This window comes from Arvicola amphibius, chromosome 7 (genome assembly GCF_903992535.2).
Source record: "Arvicola amphibius chromosome 7, mArvAmp1.2, whole genome shotgun sequence".
Taxonomy (NCBI): Eukaryota; Metazoa; Chordata; class Mammalia; order Rodentia; family Cricetidae; genus Arvicola; species Arvicola amphibius.
The window spans coordinates 69,720,636-69,740,923 of NC_052053.1; the positions used below are offsets into that span (position 1 = coordinate 69,720,636).

General features: G+C 53.3%; 1 protein-coding gene across 2 annotated transcripts; it reads right to left on the reverse strand.

Moving 5' to 3' along the window:
• Positions 1-1,490: 1,490 nt before the first annotated feature.
• Positions 1,491-15,485, reverse strand: Exoc3l4 (exocyst complex component 3 like 4). 2 transcript variants are annotated; one of them, XM_038336666.1, is made up of 14 exons: positions 15,130-15,485; positions 14,009-14,128; positions 11,059-11,209; positions 10,179-10,591; positions 8,559-9,213; positions 7,474-7,585; positions 7,139-7,261; positions 6,766-6,866; positions 6,530-6,610; positions 4,745-4,859; positions 4,055-4,174; positions 3,823-3,975; positions 3,095-3,216; positions 1,491-1,987 (listed from the first exon to the last, which is right to left on the reverse strand). In XM_038336666.1, the coding sequence occupies exons 4-14, from the start codon at positions 10,573-10,575 to the stop codon at positions 1,804-1,806; spliced, it is 2,163 nt and encodes a 720-aa protein (XP_038192594.1). In that variant the 5' UTR covers positions 10,576-10,591; positions 11,059-11,209; positions 14,009-14,128; positions 15,130-15,485; the 3' UTR covers positions 1,491-1,803. The 2 variants fall into 2 exon arrangements, with proteins under 2 accessions (XP_038192594.1, XP_038192595.1); XM_038336667.2 differs by lacking the exons at positions 14,009-14,128; positions 15,130-15,485 and adding an exon at positions 11,922-12,055.
• Positions 15,486-20,288: the final 4,803 nt, after the last annotated feature.

The window sequence follows — 20,288 nt, forward strand, 5'->3', positions numbered from 1 at the left end:
CCTCTGTGACAGAGGTGCCTCTCACACCCTGAACTTTAGGTTGTGAGGTTTCAAGGCCACTTATTCTCCACTGGCCTCAGTTTCCCTACTAGTAGGAAGGACGGCTTATCAAGTGTCAACAGTTCCAGGCCTTCACCTCAGGCTTTGGAGCCTGGGAACCTCAGCAACTTCACTTCCTCATTCCTGCCCTGCCTACCCTTCTCCACAGAGGTCTGGATCTCCCCCGCTGGGCTGACCTGCCCCTGGCTTCCAGCCCTGATACACGTGTGGTGGTGGTGGGGGGTCATAATGCCCCACACCTGCTCCAGGAAGGAGCTAAGAATTCTGGATCTCCACCCCAGGACTCCCAGCAGACTCAGATGTGCTCTGTGCTTAAATCCCAGCACAGGGAAGGGCCAGATTGTCCTGGGCATTAAGTACCCTCTGGCTGTTTACAGCACAGGGAGAGGGGTCTGGGAGAACAGGGAAGATGTGTTGCCCGCCCACCTCATTCTGCAGTGTTTTAGGGCCCTGGTCTTACACTTGAGGAAGGAAACCACTAGGTTTTGGGGACCCCAGGCCATCGGCAGGTACCTGACCCCACACAAGGCCCAGAGCTGCGGGGGGGGGGGGGGGGAGGGAAGCCTGCCGGGAACAGAAGGGTTAAGAAAACCATCCCAGCCTATGCTATCAAGTCCCTGTCGATCCCTGGAAATTGGAGCCATCAATGCAAATAGGTCCCAGCCTTGCCCCTCAGACTACAAATTTCAGCAGTTATCTAGATAGAGCGCACCTGCAGTGTCTCCCGGAATTGTACCCACGGCTGAATCTGAATGGTTACCTTCCCACCCATTCACCACCACCACCACCCATGCGTGCACAGTAATCTGGCAACTTTTATCACTGGAAAGTCCCTCCTATGTGAAACCAGAATTCCTCAAGCCACAGAACCGGTGGTCACAAGGGCTCAGGTTGCCTAGAATGGGGCAGAGTACTGACCACCCCTTCTGGGCAAGACCAGCTTGGTATCTGAGGTTATTGGACCCAGGGTCCTGGTGAAGGTCTGGCTTTGTTAATTTATTTGTTTTTAGTTTATATACAGGTGTTTTACCCACATGTATGTCTGTGCACCACACACGCGAATGCTCGCGAGGCCAGAAGAATGCACTGGATCCTCTGGAATTGGAGCAAATGATTGCTTACTATCATGTGGGTGCTGGGGACCTAACCAGGGTCCTCCAGAGAGGGAACTGAGCCATCTCTCCAGCCCCTACAAGCCTGTATCCGCAGCTACAGGCAGGGGCTTTTCTAGCTCAGGACTTGCCTTGGTCATCCAGTTCATTCAGTGGTCAGCAAAGGGCTGACCTACCAGCTAGTCACCACAGTCTGCCAGCACCAACCAGATAGTCACCACAGTCTGCAGTCTGCCAGCACCATGCCTCCCAATCAGCTAGTCACCACAGTCTGCCAGCACCACGCCTACCGACCAGCTTAGTTTACCCAGCTGTAGGTACTATTTTAATTCACATTTATTTTTAGAATACTCAGCTACTTACTATAGTGGGGATACACCGGGCAGTTAGAAAAGGAAACCCTCCTGGCCTGAAGTCCTGGAAGGATCCTCAGCCACCCCAAAAGACTCCTCCACAAATGCTTGGAATGCCTCCACTCTTGACTCCCCCTAACTGAGACCAAAAATTCCATGGCTTCAGGCTTCAGAGCTGCGGGTAGGGCCAGAGTGACTCACTGGGCTTCCTTCTTGGGGTCAGTCACAGGAAGGGTGACAGACCCTCCGCCTACCCGTCTTCTGCCTGCCCTTCAGCCCTAGATGCATGTGATCAGCACGTCCACAGAGGTGGGCACTTCGATCTCTTCAAAGAGTACACGGCGTGGGGAGGGCCTGATCTCAGGCGCTGCCCTCAGCAAGTCTTGGGTGTGTTGCAACAGATTATGATTCCTACGGCGACCGAGTCTGCGCAGCGCCAGAATAGCCAGTACGTGGTCCCGCCTGTAGAGATATGGGGGTCCTACTGCAGAGCGGTGACCCTGGTACCCTCCAGCCCCACCCGCCCCTAGAGAGGACAGGAACCAGGCTTGGGAGGAAGTATGAGTCAGCCAGCATTCCTGGAGCTGGGTCAAAGAGGCTGAAAGGCTGGGACCATCCGAGGCCTGGACGGGATGAGCGCTCTAAAAGGAGGCGGGATTGTAAAGCTAGGGGTGCACAGCAACTGAACCTAGAAGCACACAGGCATGAGACAGGGGAGGGAGCACACACACAGTCGAAAGAAGCTTTGCAGAGGCAAAGCAAGGAATCTGACCTAGGGAAGGTTCCAGAAACTGACAGAGAGCTAGGGAGGTGGAGGTGGAGGCCAGGGGAATGTCCTCGCAGTGTGCAAGACAAAGCAGCGGCAGAGGTGGGGGATGGGGAGACTGGAGAGGGACGGTGAGTGGGGGAGAGGAAGGTACAAAGTGGCACACTGAACCACTGTTCCCTACTGGTTCCCCACAGCCGTCCAGGGCTTGGAGCTAGGCAGGGAGGGCCAAGCCCAGGCTGGGGAACCCCCAAAGAGCGGTAGGGAAACTGAAAACTTAGATCGGATCGTCAGCCTGATCCAAAATCTGGCAGAGCAAACCAGCTGCCCGCAGCCACAGCCGGGTGCTAGGGAAGGGGTTGGACCAGGCCTTTCAGCGGCTTTCCATCCCGGAATCTCTGAGCACACTGGAAAGAGCTGAACCGGGATTCCTATGGGTTCCGATGACTCAGTACCCGGCACGGGTCCGGGTCCGAGTCTCCTTCCTGTCGAAGCCTTAGAGGGATTCCAGAAAGGGTTTGCGAATGGGGGGTGGGGTGGGAGTCGCGTTGTCCATGGGTGATAGAGAACACAGGGAGAGATGGCCCTTTTGCCTACGGTCCCTGTGCCCTTCCCTCGTGCACGTGGGCACACAGGTTTGCTCCGCTGAGGCATTGAGTTCTCTCAGCTGGGATAAACTGGCCCTTCCCTGTCCTATTCTTCCGCATTTACAGCCAACAGGACTTTGCTTAAGGCGCGAGTGCTAGGTCCCAGTTACTCCTGACTCCTGGTCAGAAGCTAGTGGGGGAGGAGGGCCTGCACACCTGATGTCTGGGTAGCTGCGTATAAGTGTCTCCAGGTGCCGCTGGATGTCGTCTTTGTAGGTCTCACCCAGGATCTCAGCCACGCACAGGATGGCTTGGTCCAACCACTTGGCTTCAGAGCCCTGAGGAGACAGGGAGAGAGGTGTGCTACCGGTCCACTTCCCCATGGAGCTCCTTACGTACAACTCCTCCTTTAGTTCCCTGCTACACCCATCCCATGTATCTCCCGCTGGTGGTTTGCCCATAATAAGATGCCACGGGGGCAAGGGACAGAGGGAGCATCTGCAAAGATTCTGTAGAGATGGCTTCTTGTCTGCACAGATGGGAAATCCTCGCCCTGACCTGGGACGAGCAGCATGGAGCCTGCCAACAGTAGGAGACCAGCAGCCCAGATAAGGGATTTGGGTATGGCTCAGAGTGTCCCGGATCCAAGTGGGGAGAGACCTCCCACAGATCTTGCTCATCATAACCCTCATCCATTCTTCACCTTCATCCACAACTGTGCGCAAATATGAAGTGACATCCCTACCTGGGCCTGTACCTCTTGAGTACAGCCTCCCCCACCCCATCTTTCCAGTGTAGTCTGAAGAACTAATTCCTATGCAAGCTCTCTTCTCCAAGACCAGTTCCTACACCCACTCTGGGTTTTGTTTTTTTACAGGATGAGAATAGGAAGTGCCTGACTGGCCAGAGACTGAGCCTGCTTGACATTCAGATGTTGCTCCTACCAAGCCCTGGAAAGTGCTGCTAATGGCCTGAGCATCCAGGCTCATCTTATGGGAGCCGTTTGCACGATCCAGGCCGCTGAACCTCTCGCGGGGCCTCAGCACCTGCCCCAGGTACTCGCGGACCACAAAACGGTGAACCTCCTGCAGAGTCTCCTGGAAGAGTGAGGGTTTAGGGTCAGGATAAAAAGCATGAGCCCTGCACGCCCATGCCAGCCACCCCACTTCCTGGTACCTGTGCCAGTAGTGGGGTCACATGCTCAAGATGATGTGCAAAGTCCACCACCTTGTCCATGAGGGGACACAGTGTGTCCTGTGTGAGCCAGCTCTTGGTATACAGCATCTTGAATAGTGGCTGGGGACAGAGGGACATGGGAGTGAGCTCCATTCGCCATTCCTAACCCCCTTCACCGCTGGGTTCCCTTGTGCCATCCTCTTTCCTGGGCACAGATTTTATCACTGTGCCTTTCCCAGAATGCCTCCTTCGGTGGACATGGTTTGTGTTTAGTGTCTTGTGAGGCCCTGCTGAGGGTGTGTGCTGGAGAATACTGGGTCTTATTTCCTGGCCCAGCATCCCAGAGCTGGGGTGTTGGTCACAGAGAGGAAGGGATTACAGTGGGGTGGTAGGTGCTTCCCACTGCCCTTGCTCAGCTGGGAACTCACTTAGGGCGAAGGAAATGCTGGGAACCTAGGCCTGGAACTTCAGGGAACGGAGGGCACCGCTGGGCATGGAAAACCTCCAATTCACCTGTATGTCTTTTTTTTTTTTTTTTTGGTTTTTCGAGACAGGGTTTCTCTGTGGCTTTGGAGCCTGTCCTGGAGCTAGCTCTTGTAGACCAGGCTGGTCTCGAACTCACAGAGATCCGCCTGCCTCTGCCTCCCGAGTGCTGGGATTAAAGGCGTGCGCCACCACCGCCCGGCTCACCTGTATGTCTTGCTGTGCCATCTGTAGCAGGTGCTTCTGGAAGCTATTGGTGGCAGCCACGAGGGGTTTCTCCAGTTCCTTTACAGTTCCGGGGAACCTGGCCAGAAGGCTGGTTCTGGGGAGGGGCCAAGACAAGTAATAAACTGGGCAGGGGGAAGCAGGTTGGGGAATAAGACCCAGCTAGCATAACCCTTCACCCATTTACCAGTGGTTCTCAATCTTCCTAATGCTGCAACCCTTTAATAGAATTCCTCATGTTGTGGTGACCCTAACCATAAGATTATTTTCATTGCTTCTTCATAACTGTAAGAATTTTTGCTACTGTTATAAATTGTAATGTGAATATCTGATATGCAAGACATCTGACATGAACTTCTGTTGAAAGGGTTGTTCGATCAACCCACAGGTTGAGAACCGCTGATTCAGACTGCTGTGAAGGGCAGCCATGGGAACAGAACTGAATGAGGGGACAATTTTAAAGTCACGGGAGCCAGTCAAACTCTGGCAGCAGAATGGAAGCTCAACTCCATGACAGAGGTCCCATCTGGCAGCTTTGAGACAGACCTCCACGCCTCTTGGGGATGGGACTGTCACCCAGCCATGTCTGGCACAAGCTCCCCACTGAGCTTCATCACTGCCTCTGAGGATGACAATATCCCACTTCACTGTTGAGAAAACGGAGGACCAGGCTATAACCAGTGCACAGTGCTATCTATCAAGATGGAGAACGCTTCCTGGGGTTGAGTGGTCGTGTAGTCCGTGTGTCTCCCCCTCCCCCCTCGCCTTTTCCCCTCCCCCCCTCACCATTCCCCACCCCCACTGCTGAAGACTAGCCTGGTACCATTAGCCAAGAGCATACTGGGAAGCAGAGCATCAGTGTGGCCACCCTTGGAACACAGGCAAAGCTGGTTTAAGTTCTAGCTACGTGACTTCCTGGTTGTACCAGTATCCACTTGTCCATCTGTATCTCGGTACCCTGGCCTTGGGATGATGTGGATGAAGCAGGCACATGGTGCCTGGTGTATTGCAAGCGCTCATAAAGAGCTCAAATGGATTGAGTGCCCACAGTCTGAGGAAGCAGGCTCTGGCTTTGTTAGAAGACAAGAGGCACAGAGATGAAGTGATGTTCCAGGGCACACAGCCAACAATTGGCAACGCTGGAATTCGAACCAACCAGAAAACTCAGATCTCTGTTAATGGCTGCATTCCCCAGACTAGCATATCTGTGGGGAAGAGCGCACCCAGTGTGGCTGGGGTCAGGGCAAGGTAGCAGTCTCTCCAAAACAGAAAGGGAGGGCCTTGCATTCTGAGAGTAGAGGCGCTCGAGATTGTCCAGGATGGGGTTCAAGGAGGGAGCTTCTCCGAGGAGGAGGTAAAAAAAAAAAAAAAAAAAAAAAAAAAAAAGAACGGAATGGGATGGAGGAAATAATGGAATGAAGGAAATAAGCGGGGAGCCCTGGGATCAGGGGATCCCGATCTCCTCAGCCTCTCTGGTCAGCCTTGAAGCTCCACATTCCCCAATCGTTCCATGGCCCTAGCTCTGTTGAACACATTAGGGCCAGGACGGAGAGGGGACAATCCGGGAAGGCCTCGAGGGAACACACAAGAATCCACACTCAGGAGGTACTACCCCAACCTCTCCCCCACCCTCCCAACTCCCAGTCTCTGCATCCCCCCCCACCACCCCCGCCTGCCCCAGCCTCCGCTGCTTCGATCTTTTTTTCCTGTGCTCGCGCGCCTCCTGCTGGCAGTGCTCAGCAACGCCCTGGAGCTGGAGCGACCTACCTCATCTCCACGCAAGCGTTAATGTAAGCGCCCAGGTAGCACGCGCTCACCGCCTTCGACGCCAGAAATGCCTTTTCAAACCTGGGGATTGAAAAGGATGATTCTTCTGACCTCGGGTCTCCGCCCTTTTAGGTCCTCACCAGTCATGAGGGTCTCACACTCAGACCGGTGGACCCCGCCCACTCCTGGCCGAGTCATCTCTCCCACCCTTCCCGGGCTGAGAATGCCACCCGCACCTGGGCACAAAGAGGCAGAGCGCACGTGCGCAGATCTGCAGGGTGGTGGCCTCCAGCTCCGAGGAGATAGCGCCGGCCGCCTTCACGTGCTCAGCCACGAGCTGTCAGGGACGCCACACGCTGAGCGCAGTAGAGTCTCGAACCCAGCCCACCTCTGTCTGCAGTTTTCAGTTGCCCCAATGTGAGGGTCACCCCCACCCCAATCCCAGAGTCCACCGGCAGACCTGAGAGCTGTAACCTAGACTGGCCATATGCTTCAGGGGCCTAGATCACCCCCACAGGTTCCCCTCTCAGTATAACTTAGCTCTGAGGGATCTCCGCCACGTGTCTGAGGCCAGAACCAAGCCCCTCCTCAGCCCTCTCCCTTGCGCACCATGTGCACATCGATGGACAGGGGCGTATGGTAGAGGCCCTGTAGAACTTCCAGCTCCTCGCCGGCTTCCCAGCGACTCTGCTCCAGCTGCAAGATGCTATCAAAACAGCTTGTGATCTTTGTCTGTGGGATTAGGAGTGGGCTGCGATTAGAAGCCATCCACGAGGAAGGTAAGAGCGCCCCCTGCCTTCCAAGCCCCACTTTGCGCCTTGAAGGACTAGCGTCACTGGACCCCACCCACAGACCACGCCTACAGGTACCTCCGGCACAACCCCAATTCTGGGAGTCAAGCCTCCGGTCCCAGTCTCTGGAGCCCGGAGCCTCCCCAGCCTCACCTCTAGGAAGTTAGTGTAGTCACTTTCCAGTCGGGCCCAAAAAGCAGGCTCTAGGAGTGGGGGCAGCGGTTCGGTGGGCAGTGCCAAATCTGGGGCGCCTAGGAAGTCAGGACTGAAAAGCAAGATGGGGTGGGAGAGTTGTTGAGGACCCGGGAGGATGCCCCACCAGCTGCCTCCTCTCCCTAACCAGGTTCGAAGTCCAAAGTCATCATTAGGTCCCTGAACTCCACTTCTGTTGACACATTCCATTCCTCTACCCTCTAGAGGTCTATGCCATCACTTCCCTTCCCTCCCTTCCCGGAAGCCACTGCCGGCTGCGTTGGACTTCTTGGCACTCAAGCATCCAGCTGGGCCTGCTCAGAATGCTTAAGGAGCTGTTCAAATGGATCTCTGCCAGACTGCCTCAGTGTGACCTCTACCCTCGTGGTTAGCTACATTAAAGACTGAGCTCTAAGCAACACCCCCCCAACATCACCATGTAACCCAAATCAGGGTGCCCGAGAATGATGGCCTGACCACAGCAATGTAAAGAGGATAGGATTTGGGAAGCCTTCTCCCTTGCGTATTCTTCTCCCTTTGGCCTGTGGCAAAGTTGGGGCCCATTCATCTGGGAAATTAAAGCACCCTTGTTACACAACACCCTTCTTGTTACACAGTACCAGGGATGGAAGCCCTTAGCAGGCTGCACTCTGCATATGGATGCTCATCCAGAGGGAAAGAAGGCTGAACCCACACTCCGAGTGGTGCCCTGCCTGGAAAGACGCTCTTTTCTAATGCATTTGCAGTCGCTTTAGGGACTAGCAGGGCTCTCTGGGGCTCCTGGCTCTGGTGTGAGGCGCACATGAAAGACTCTCTAGCTTTGGGAGCCTGTAGTTGCCTGGCCCTTTAGGAAAACCTGGGATGGGAGCACACAGCCTAGCACAAAAGAAAGAGTGACAAAATCCCCAGTCTTCCTGGCGCCCCATCGCTTTGCTGCGAAGGAATGGGGAAGAAAGGTGCCCTCTGTTTTCGCAGCTGTTTCCCAAGGTCTCCTGGTGGGTAATGGTCCCCGCTTCTGCCCTAAATACTGTTATTTCAGGTCTCACCTGCCGTACACATTAGCGGCCCAGTCTAACAGCACATAGAGCTGCTCACAGCCGCGGGCGTCTCGCGCCAGCTCCTGCAAACGCTGGGCCACCGCGCTGTGAAAGGCACGCAAGTAGGTCTCCCACACCGGGAAATCGGTGGCTTCGTAAGCGGGCTGTATCTCTAATCGCACCTTCTGCAGGTCACGGCGAACCACGCTACCGAGTTCAGCCAGAAGCTGGGCTAGGTCGGAAGAGCCCTCCGCAGCCCCTGGGGTGACTTTGACGCCAGCCTGCTGCACGCGCTCCTGGGCGCTGCGCTGCACCGCGTCCTTCCAGTGCCGACGCCAGTGGCGGGGCGTACTCAAGAAGTCACCGTCGGCTTGGGGGGCCTGATGGGCCTCCTCTTCCAAGTTCACCACCTGGGCCAGTTCGGCTAGAGCCTCTCTATCCACGCCTTCGGAACCCAGCGCCTCGCGCACAATGGCTCCGATCTCCGCCGCTATTCCGTCGTAATGTAGGCAAACATCCATAGCGCGCCGTGCATAGGCGGTGGGGTCCTGCGCAAAGGTGCGTGAGGTTTTGTCTGCTACTAGCCGCGTCTCCAGGTACCGCAACTGTTCGAAGGCCTTCACTAATTGCCTCTCAGTGATGAGGTCTGTCACGGATTTGCTTTCTGCAAGCACGGGTGAGAAAGGGGGTCAATGGAGGGACGAGCACAGGGTCTTGGTACCAACTTAGACATCTAGGCTGCACTTAGAGTCTTGGGCTGGGCTGCCTGGCCATTACCCAGATGTTCTGTGAGCAATTGAACTGCTCCACCTGCCAGAAGACCTTGCTTAGTTAGAATCACGTTTGTGGTAGCAGAACCAGGATCCCAATCCCGGCTGAAAACAACAATTTGGGTCATCTCCTGACTGCACGGCTATATGGGGCTCGGTACCTTTTATCTCGCACCACCCCCTCCTCCCTCCCATCTCTGCTGAACTGGTCCCGGTGTTCTCATGTGTGGCTGTAATTGCAGGTCTAATAGGTTCAGAGCTCAACTGGGTGTGTCCTGTCCTAATGTCCAGAGTCAGCCTTTCTGCTGGGCTGCTCTTTGCCTGCCCCTTGTTCGAGGAGTTTCTTTACTTCTGATGTATGCCTTGCTGAGAGTTCAAGTCCACTGTGTGCTCACCTGAGCAGTCCCTTAGCTGCCTCTCCAAGTGACAGTGGCCCTATGATTCTCTGGGACCCTGTGATCTGAGAGAATCAGTACCTAATAATTAGGATGAGTTTGCTCAAGGGGCCAAGTGGTGAAAAGCCATGCAGATCTGGGTTCAAATCCCACTTCTCTTATAGTTAGCTGTAAGACACCAAGTGAGTCACTCAGCTGAGCCTGATCTGGGTTCAAATCCCACTTCTCTTATAGTTAGCTGTAAGGCACCAAGCGAGTCACTCAGCTGAGCCTGATCTGGGTTCAAATCCCACTTCTCATAGTTAGCTGTAAGGCACCAAGCAAGTTACTTAGCTGAGCCCAATTTTTCTGTTTGCCCAGTGGGTATATTGGATTTCCCTTTCTAGATACTGGAAGAATTGGTGCAGAAGGCAGGATTTGGGTGTGTCCTCAGTTTCCTCTCACACTGTTGTATGAGACCCTACCTTCCTGGAGTTCCAGATCCTCAGGTCCCATCCCCATGGATGCCTGCCGACTGACCCCATCAGTGACACTGGAAGGCTTCTCTGTCACTGCAGGAACTTGAGGGTGCCCAGCAGCTAGGCCTTCATCCAGGGCCCGTCTCAAGGACCGGATCAGGCGGGAACTTCGCCTGATTAGGCCCTGGTCCTCCTTAGGTTTGTGGGTGGAAGCTGGCAGGCTGGTCCGGAAGAGGGTCCGCTTCAGGGTGCTCAGGCTGGGTTTCAGAGTGTCCCCGTGGTGAATGCTTGGCTCTTTCATACTGTTGGACTTCCGGGTGCCCTGAGCTAGGGTCTGTGGCTTCCCAGGCTCCTTGGTGCTTTGGAGCTCTGGCCCAGTGGTCACTGTCCATGGCAATGGCATCTTGGCAGCAGAAAAGCTGGGGGCGGGGTGTGAGAAAGCAGCTCAAGAGGCCTGGAGGCTGCCCAGCCCAGGAAGAAGACACAGAACCCCGGGGAAGCTCTCTGGGGCTCAGTAGGACCCAGGAGTGCAGGAAGGCTTGATTTCTTCCGTGGAAAAGGAAATGTCTGTCAGCTAGCTACAGGGCTGGCCAGAGCCTTCTGCATGCCGGAGTGCAGCTGGAGCTAAGATGCAAGCAGCCACCGCCTCCCTGGTGCCACCCCCAAAAGCTCTCTCCCAGGAGTCCACCTTTACTGAGCCCGAGCGATTCTCATTAAATTAGGAATGTTGACCACTCCTTCTGGGAAACCCACAACCCACAACCACAAGGGCAGGGTCCAGTACCCACATCCCAAACATCTAGGATTTTAGATTCTAAGGCCAAAAACTCTCCCCATCCCTTCCTCCCCCAGCCCCACTTTAGCCCCTCCGGAGACGTGGGCTCACCTCTGTCAGCACAAGATGCAGGATCACTTCTGCTCAAACAGGAACCTCCTTAAGAAGCATTCCCTTCCGAGACCGCAGAGCTGGAGGAGGGTACGATGGTGCCCTAGGGCCCTAGCCGCAGGCACCCAACCACTTATCTTCACCACACAGCCTGCAGGGAAGGTTGTGGGAGGGGCCTCAGGTCTATATTTAACCTGGAGCTGAGGAATCCCAATATATTTCCTACCTGCTGCTCTTCCCCTTCTTGCAAACCCCCCAATCTTCACCACACGAGTGAGTAGTGGGCTCCAAGAGCATGGGAGACACACTGCTCAGGCTGCTGGCAGGCACCACCACCATATTCTCTTCCAGCTTGCAAATCCTAACTGTTTGCTTTCTGAGTGTGTGTTTAGCTAGGGGTGGGAGAGAAGAGACAGCCTTCCTGGCCACTGGAACCTTCTGCCCACCACATTGTGCAAGCTAGACATGGGTGGGGGATGGTATTGGGCCAGTAAACTCCCCGTATGCCTTTGGAGAAAATGAACCAAAAGAGGGCTGGACTGGGCTGAAAAGATGGCCCATGGTTTAGAGTATTAGTTCCCCTTACAGAGGACCCAGGTTAATTTCCAGCACCCATATAGTGGCTCACAACCATCTGTAGCTCCAGTTCCAGGGTAACCAGTGTGCTCTTCTGACCTCCAAGGGCACCGGGCATGCACATGGTATGCAGATACACATGCAAGCAAAACACACACACATAATATAAAGCAAATAAATCTTTAAGAAAGGAAAGAAGGAAGGAAGGAAAGAAGGAAGGAAGAAGAAGAAAGGCTAGCCCGAGCAGAAACATGGCTCCCAGCCCTCTTCAGGACTCCCCACCATACCAGGACAAATCCAAGTAGGAGCTAGAGCCAGATCCCTGGGTGAGTCAGGAAGGAACTACGCTTTCCTGGGACTTAAGGCATGCTGGACAGGGGCCAGCCCCTATGCTCGAGCCCTCCAGCAAGGTATCTGACAGAGTCAGCTGAGGCCTACATTTCTGGAGCTCCAGAGGCCACCAGTAGCTTCAAGGAAGGAGAGAGGCTCAAGTGATTGGCTCTGGCCTTATCAGCCCCACCCTGGTCACAGGTCATTATCCTGCCCTGGCACCCAGTTCAGGGACCCAGCTCCACACAGACGTGACCCATACACAGCAAACTCTGGCTCCTTCCTCAATGGAGCCCTTCAGCACCTAGTGTGGGAGACAGCACCCACCCCTGTTGTATTCTCCCAGGGGTACTGGGAAAGGACAAGGTGGGTCCTGCCTTGACTGGGGAGAGTTCCCCTTTGTTTACTAAGCCCCACCTGTGTGTTCACTTCAGTGCTGACAAAGGTCTGATCCCCACGACAACAAAGTTGGGGAGTTTTACCTGCCCCATTTGAGAAACCAGTGCTTAGAGAGGGAAGGGTCTAGCCTCAAGCCATTCAGCCTGGCCCAACCAGGTCTCCCAGAAGCTAGGGACAAAGGGTGATTAGTGTGTGTTCATGAGCACTAGAGGGCTGGGAGCTACTGAAAGAGCTCTTTTCCCTGTGAGAACCCCAAGGCAGGAGTCGGACTTGGACAGGGGAGTCTGGGGACAGATTCTGGACAAGGAAGGACAGCTGGAACACGTGAATTTCATGGCGGGTTATAAGGAGTCTTTGGACTCACTCAGGCTGCTCAATCACCCTCATATAAAACCAGGTCTGCACTAAAGGGCCACCAAGGCCGTCAATCAGCCTCTCTGGCTTCAATCAGCCTCTGGCCGTGATCAGCTTCTCTGGCTGCGGTCAGCTTCTCTGGCTGCCATCAGCCTCTCTGGCAGCGGTCAGCCTCTCTGGCCGCGGTCAGCCTCTCTGGCTGTGGTCAGCCTCTCTGGCCGTGATTAGCCTCTCTGGTCGTGGTCAGCCTCTCTGGCTGCAATCAGCCTCTGGCCATGGTCAGCCTCTCTGGCTGCTGTCATGCCACTTTTGGCTCTGCAGCTCTCAGCAGCTATCCGAACCATCCTTGACCTCCCCCAAATGGGTCACTCCCCGTTTTAAAACCTTCTCTGATTCCCTGGTACCCTCAAGCCATCCTGGGCCCCCATAGCTGGGTGTTCAAATTCCCCCCACCTTCTGGACTGATCTTGCTTTGCCTCACTCCTGGTCTGCACGTTAGCCCATGGGACCCCTCCATCCTGCTGAATGTGCAGTTTTCAACCCCCCCAAGCTGTGTCCCCTCCTGATCCCCTTTCTCTTTGGTCTCCAAATTGGAGCCGGCTATCAGGACCCAGCGAGTCCCCTGCCTCCAAGTAATTCTCAGCTTTGTGCCATCTGCTCAGTGGCCTCTCAGGACTGTCCCTATCCCTACTGTGATGTAGTTTCATCCAGGCTTGAGAGTCTGTCTGTCTGTCTGTCTCCCTTCTCTTTCATCCCAGAGCACAGTTCAGAAGTATGGACTATGCATTGTGAGTGGGTGCCCAACATGAGGCTGGCCTGGCTAGGTGCCATTCTGGTGCCCGCTGGGCTGATCTGTGGACTTCACCACCATGCCTTCCCTCTGTTGGCCACAAGGCCCATCCCTGGCTCTCTATCTCCTCTCTCTACTGTGGCCACTCCCTGACTGAAGCTTGGTACTCAGCTCCAGGATCCTGCAGATGCAGGCCAGTCCCGGCCCTGAACTCATCTCTTTCCAGGTCAAGCCACAGTCCCAACTGCAGGGCCAGTGGCAGGGGCAGGGAAAATCACCATGGGCAACTCCAGCTATGACCATGAGGCTAGGTCTAGACTCCCCAATTTCCCAGACTTGCTTCTACCCTTTGCTACCCTAGTAGGGCTGTACCAGCCCCTAATGTCTCAGTTTTTCTCCAGAACAGACCACATCCTTCCTCCCCACTTGCTAGGACTGGGTCATCCCCTATCCATCAAAGCCCCAGGAATAACGATGGCTGGGAGGTTGTGACGCTCTTACCTTGAAATGGTCCCTGCAAGCTAGGGGGCCTTTCCTGAAAGCATGGGACAGGATGAGAATAGATGGTTTCGGTCGTCCTTGGTGTCACCCACGGGATCCGGTTAAGCCAACAAGACAAGTCTGCAAATGTCCGAGAGAAACAGCTCAGGTTGCTTTTTTAGTTGTTTATATCTGTCTGACTAGAAATCCCGAGGTTGGCTATTATGGGTTAACAAAAGAGTTTGGTAGATTTCATATGTTGATTTTGCAAACACAACCAGTAGCTATCTTATATGCCAGCCAAACTTTTTTAAAAAATATGCAGGCTCCCCTCATAACTGCCAAAATATAAACACCCCTAGGTTGCCGCTGCTCACAGAAGTGCAGACTTCTTACCTTGGCCCACAAGGCCCTTTCTCAGGTTTGTCATGGGATTACCCACCACGCTGTCACTCTCTTGCCCTTCTGTCCACTCAGAATCACCCCTCCTCCACGCTTCTGTGTGAGTTGCCCTTGCTTCTAGCAGTGACCTGAGCTCTTCCAGCTGCCTCAGGGCCCGTCCTCTGAGAAGCCTCCCCTCACCAGCTGTCTCAGCCCACAGCAATCCTTTTCTGGGTCTAACTCTGGCCCTAGATAATTATGTGGTCTGAGATGTCTCAGCCACTTGGCCAAGGGTCCCAGGGAGCGTGGAATGAGCCTGGCTCAGATCCATGAAGGGCCGTTAAATGTCAGCTGGGCCAAGGAAGACGAAGTGGCTCTGACGTGGTTGTGAACCTGTAGTACATCCACACGTAGGTGAGCTTCCATTTTGCACATCTTCATGCTTGCCTGAGTGTCTGTGTGGTATATGTGTGTGTGTGCGCGTGTATGATTATTCTGTAATATGTGTGTTTGTGTGTGTGTCCTGTGTCTGTGTGCATATCTGCATGCCTCATGCGTGGCTCTGCTTTCTGTAATCACGTGTGGCTGTCTACACACTCGGATATGTTCATACCTCCTGTGACTGAGCTAACACTGTGGTTCAGCTGGCCTGGGCTTGGAACCCAGACCCCTAGCCAGAGAGGCCTCTGACAGAGCCAGAGCAGTCTCCACCCATTGCCCAAACACCCTCTACCCTCCTGCCCCACCTGAGTGGGTCATACCTGGTATGTGAGCCGATAACTAACTGCCCAGGCAGAAGAGGTCCTGGGGAAGGCAGCCACGCAGGATCCTGAGACCAGGTCTCAGCGGAAGGCCTTCAGAACAGCCCATTTGATTACCAACAGCTGGGACTTCCCAGCCACAGGACCGCCCACGCCCACTTTCTACTCAGACCCCACGCTTTCGTTTTCAGAAAAGTCCCACCCCTTCCATTCCAGAGGCAACCACTCCAACCTTTGCTCTGGAGCCAGCCTGAGCCGGACCCTGAGCTCCGGGAGAGGTTAGGGACGCTACGGAGGTGGAGATTAGTGAAGGAGAGGTCAGGGAGGTGAAAGTTAAGGGAGGGTGGCTCTCTGTCGCAGTAGTGGGAGCAGGAGTTGTTGGGGACCGCTGAGGACTGCCAGACCCTCCCACTGCCAGAGGCAACCTAGCTGGGTGGCTGGGTTGGGGAACACTCAGCCCCCTAGTGCCCAGAAACATTCCTCTGTCCGACTCCAGTCTAGGAAGTTCACACCAATCCCACCTATGTTTGCCAGAGCTACGAGGGCATTTAGCAAGACCTGTTGGGGAAGTTTCCGGTCACGCCTGGAGGATCAGGTACAAGCCATATACTGTTCCGGAGTACTAGGGGAGGGCCCTAGGGTCCCAGAGGGTCACACTCAGGAGTGAGAAGCACCTTCTAGACAGAGGCAGTACAAGCAGTCACAGCGTCTGGGAGAGGCCAGTTGTGATAACTTTTGAACTCAGGGGAAATCCAAGGACACATTCAGTCCTGTCCCATCCTGCGCTGGCTGTAGTATGGATGCTCCAGAGTTACAGTATTGGGTGTTGAGGACACAGCACCACACAGTCTGGAGCCTGAGGGCTGAGGTCTTGATTCTTTTGAGGCTTTTCTTCCTGGTCTGCAGGTTATTTTTTTCCTTCCTTTTTTTGATCAGGTCTCGCTGCATCCCTTAATGGCCTATAGTTCACTGTGTAGGCAAGGCTGGCTTTGAATTCACAGAAATTGGATTAAAAGCATGCACCATCACAGCTGGCCCTTCCTGGCTTTGTGTGTTCCTCTGTATGTGTGTATTTGTCTGTATATTGCATGTGAGGCCACCTAGTAAGTCCAGGCTGCCTCAAACTCAGAGATCTGTCTGTCTCTGCCTCCTGAGTGCTAGGATTAAAGACTTTCTTTTTCTCTTTTCTTTTCTTTTCTTTCTTTCTTTTTTTTTGTGAGACAGGATCTTATGTAGCTGGGACTACGTAGCTTAAGATGACCTTGAATTTTTCCTCCTCCAGCCTCCATTTCCCAGTTCTGGGGTTATTTGCCTGAGCCTCCTCAGTGCTGGGGTTACCTTTGTGAGCCTCCTCAGTGCTGGGGTTACCTTTGTGAGCCTCCTCAGTGCTGGGGTTACCTGTGTGAACCTCCTCAGTGCTGAGGTTACCTGTGTGAACCTCCTCAGTGCTGGGGTTACCTTTGTGAACCTCCTCAGTGCTGGGGTTACCTGTGTGAGCCTCCTCAGTGCTGGAGTTACCTGTGTGAGCCTCCTCAGTGCTGGGGTTACCTGTGTGAGCCTCCTTGGATCTGGGGTTACGTTGCGAGCCTCCTCAGTGCTGGGGTTACCTGTGTGAGCCTCCTTGGATCTGGGGTTACGTGTGTGAGCCTTCTCAGTGCTGGGGTTACCTATGTGAGCCTCCTCAGTGCTGGGGTTACCTGTGTGAGCCTCCTTGGATCTGGGGTTACTTGTGCGAGCCTCCTCATATCTGGGGATCCAATCAAGGGCTGTAAGAATACTAGGTAAGCTTTCTCTCTACCTGAGGCAAGGTAGAAGGATGGGAAAAATTGTGGGACATGAGAAATAAAAGGAGCTCCTGACCCAGGAATCTGGTGGAAGCGTCGCACCAACAGAGAGGCAGAGATCCTGGCATGATCAACACGTCTTTAAGGGCTTTCTCCCCTCCTAGTTATCAACCTTTGATTTTCTAAGGATTTCACCAGAAACTTCACTTACAGAGAAAGGACATATACTAAACTCCTCGAGAAACCTCCTCAAATTATAGTTCCATATAAGACATCTCTATCATTACCACTCATCTACCAGAAGAGAGAGGAGGGAGGGGAGAGCATTCTTAGTAATATCTGAGATGTAAATTGAGAGTCGCCAAAATGGTATATATGGCTAATAGCTCAGGCAGCTCACTGTGGAGTCCCTGGAGGAGGCTACACCCTCACTCAGGCATGTCTTGTTTCTGCTTTCCCTTCATGTCCTCACTTACGTAAGACCTGCTCTCTCTGGATCCTCATGTGTAATCCTATATTAGAGTACCTTTAGTAAAAATGCCCAGCTTTTCTTCAGACTGGCTAGTCCTGAAATTCTCTTCCTCGTTAAAGCCACAAATCTCAGTTTGGCATACTGACCTGATTTTAACTATCTTCTCAAAGACTCCAATAAGGTCACATTCTCAGGTTCTGGGGCTAAGAGGTCAACATATGAGTAACAGATCCGAAGATACCAGGCATGCTACGGCACCCCATGCTGTCTGGAGACAGACCAAGCCTGACAGAAGCCATTGGCACCTCCTCCGGGATGTCTTTGGGTTAATCACTCCTTAAGTAATGAGAAGCCCTAGGCTCCTAGGCGGATGGTGTTATAGAATATTAGTTTAGGATGTGTTACATTTGTTTATGCTGTGGAATGTAGGGGGACTTTTCTGTCCTTCCTGTCAGTTCCCAAATAACCACATGAAGACTTCTTATTAATTATGAAAGCGTGGCTGATTGCTTGGGCTTGTTTCTAACCAGCTCCTATAACTTAATAAACCCATTTCCATTCATTTACTTTCTGCCTCATGGCTTTATTACTTTACTCTGCCCATGTTGTTTTCCTGCTTCCTCTGTGTCTGGCTGGCAACTCTTCACGACTCTGTCCTTCTTCCCAGTGTTCTCTCTGCCCTGAAAATCCTGCCTAGCTATAGGCTGTTTGGTTTTTTACTAAACCAATCACAGTGAAATATCATCACACAGTGTAAAGGAATATTCCACAATAGTGGAATATTTGTTTAATGATATAAAGATGTGTTATATTCTTTTATGCTGCATTTGTTTAACTCTGTGAAACTTTGTTACTTCGCCTGGCCAAAACACCTGATTAGTCTAATAAAGAACTGAACATCCAATAGCAAGACAGGAGAGAAACAGATGGGCTGGCAGGCAGAGAGAATAAATAGAAGAAGACCATGAAAAGAGGAGAAGGAGAGGAGGATGCTAGGGGCCAGCCACCCAGTCACCCAGCCACCCACCCAGCCACCCACCTAGCCACCCACCCAATCATGCAGTAAGAAGTAAAGTATATAGAATAGAGCAAGATAAAAGCCCAGAGGTAAAAGGTAAACAGGATAATTTAAGAAAAGTTGTCTAGAAACAAGCCAAGCTAAGACTGGGAATTTATAAGAAAGAATAAGTATCTGTGTATTTATTTGGGAGCAGGGTGGTGGGCCCCCAGAATGGGGCAGTGGAAATCCTAGCCCGAGGCCAAGAGTTGCCCAGTCAGCCACACCTTTCCTCCCAGCTCAGCTTGGTCTGCCTATTGGCTCCCTGTAAGGCCCTAGGCTCAGGGACCTACAGACCACCAGAGATCAGGACTGTGTCCAAGTCACATGAAAGTCCTGGGACCTCCAAGTTCAAATTACCTGAAGATGTCTGAGCAGCCAGATTCTGGCTTTTTTCCCCTTCTGTCTCTTTGTACAACCTCAAAATCTAATACCCAGGACCAGGAAGATTGTTCTTGCGCCCCCTCCAAAGTCTCACTGAACCCCAGACTTTCCATCCCCACTTTTTAGTATGAGGCTGTGATGTTTTTTCTTTGATTTTGTTGTTGTTGGTGGTTAGTTGGTTGGTATTTTTGTTTTTTAAACATTCTTTTCAAGAAAGTAGAATTTTAAATGTTTATTTTTAAAAAATTTATTAGACATATTTATTTTATGTGCGTGGTTTGACTGCAGAGGTCAGAAGAGGGAACAGATCCTCTGGAACTGGAGCTAAGGATGGTTGTGAACCATCATGTGCGTGCTGGGAATGGAACCCAGGACTCTGCAAGAGCAGCCAGTGCTCTTAACTGGCTGAGCTGCCTCTCCAGCCCCAACCTGTTTGCTTTCTATGTATACGGGTGTTCTGCCTACATGTATGTCTGCGCATTCCTGATGCCATATCCTCTGGAACAGGCATTAAGATCGAGAGTCACCATGTGGGTGCTGGTGACCAGGCTGAGTCCTCTGGAGGAGCAGAGCCACATCTTGGTTTTATGAAGCAAGGTCTCAGATAACCCAGTTTGATGGGTACTTGAGGATGACCTTGAATTCCTACCCCTGTTTTCACCTCTCCAGTGCTGAGATTACAGGATGTGCCATCACACCAAGACGCGTGTGACGTTTCCTTTACTTTTCCACGCTGCTTTCCCCTGGAAAAGTTAGTAAAATCCCAGTGGAAAAGTCCCAGCCTAGTCTCAGAGAAGCTCTGGGCAGTCAAACTGAGGTCAGAAGAAGGTCGTGGAGGGGGCAGTCGGGAGGGAGAGAGAGGCACAGCTAGGACACTAACCAAAATTCAACCCAGCTCACAATGGCCTTGGGAGAGACACCTCTGTGCTTGAGCCTTAATTTACTCTTTGGTAAAATGGGATTATTGTTGGGATGAAGTGAATTCTAGGTAGGTAAGAACAGGAAGTCACCCCCCCCCCCCAGATGTTTGCTTGTCTCTGGGTCAGTTTTGCCCAGAATGCAAAGGGGCCCAGATTGGAGACAAAGATTAGGGAGGCGGAGTTCACCTTTTGCCCCTGATATGGCGAGGGCGGGGATGGAGGATGGACTGTACCACACTCTCTCTGAGGCCAATTAGAGACCACTGTGCCCAGTGCTGCGGCGCCGGCGATGTGAATGCACCAGAAGGTGGCGACTGCTGTTTCCATAGTGACCCCGGCGGGCGCTAGGGGGAGCTCCAGGACGATTTCACGCCTCCAACGAGCTGAGGAGGGGGGCTGGACTGGGCTTCTGAGTGGGTGTGGCGTCCGCTCTGGCCCCACCCAGGCTCTTTCCCACAGTTTGGGGAGGGTTGGTCGGAGACCCGACCCTCCATGCCACCTCTAGCTCTGGAACCTTCGGAACGGGTCATCAGTACTCAGGC

Excerpts from the sequence above, each read along its gene's own strand:
- Exoc3l4 (XM_038336666.1), bottom strand. The coding sequence starts at position 10,575 with ATGCCATTGCCATGGACAGTGACCACTGGGCCAGAGCTCCAAAGCACC. Across the intron at positions 7,262-7,473 it reads ACTACACTAACTTCCTAGAG|ACAAAGATCACAAGCTGTTT; the intron begins GTGAGGCTGGGG and ends CTAATCCCACAG. Across the intron at positions 3,976-4,054 it reads TGACCCCACTACTGGCACAG|GAGACTCTGCAGGAGGTTCA; the intron begins GTACCAGGAAGT and ends TCACTCTTCCAG.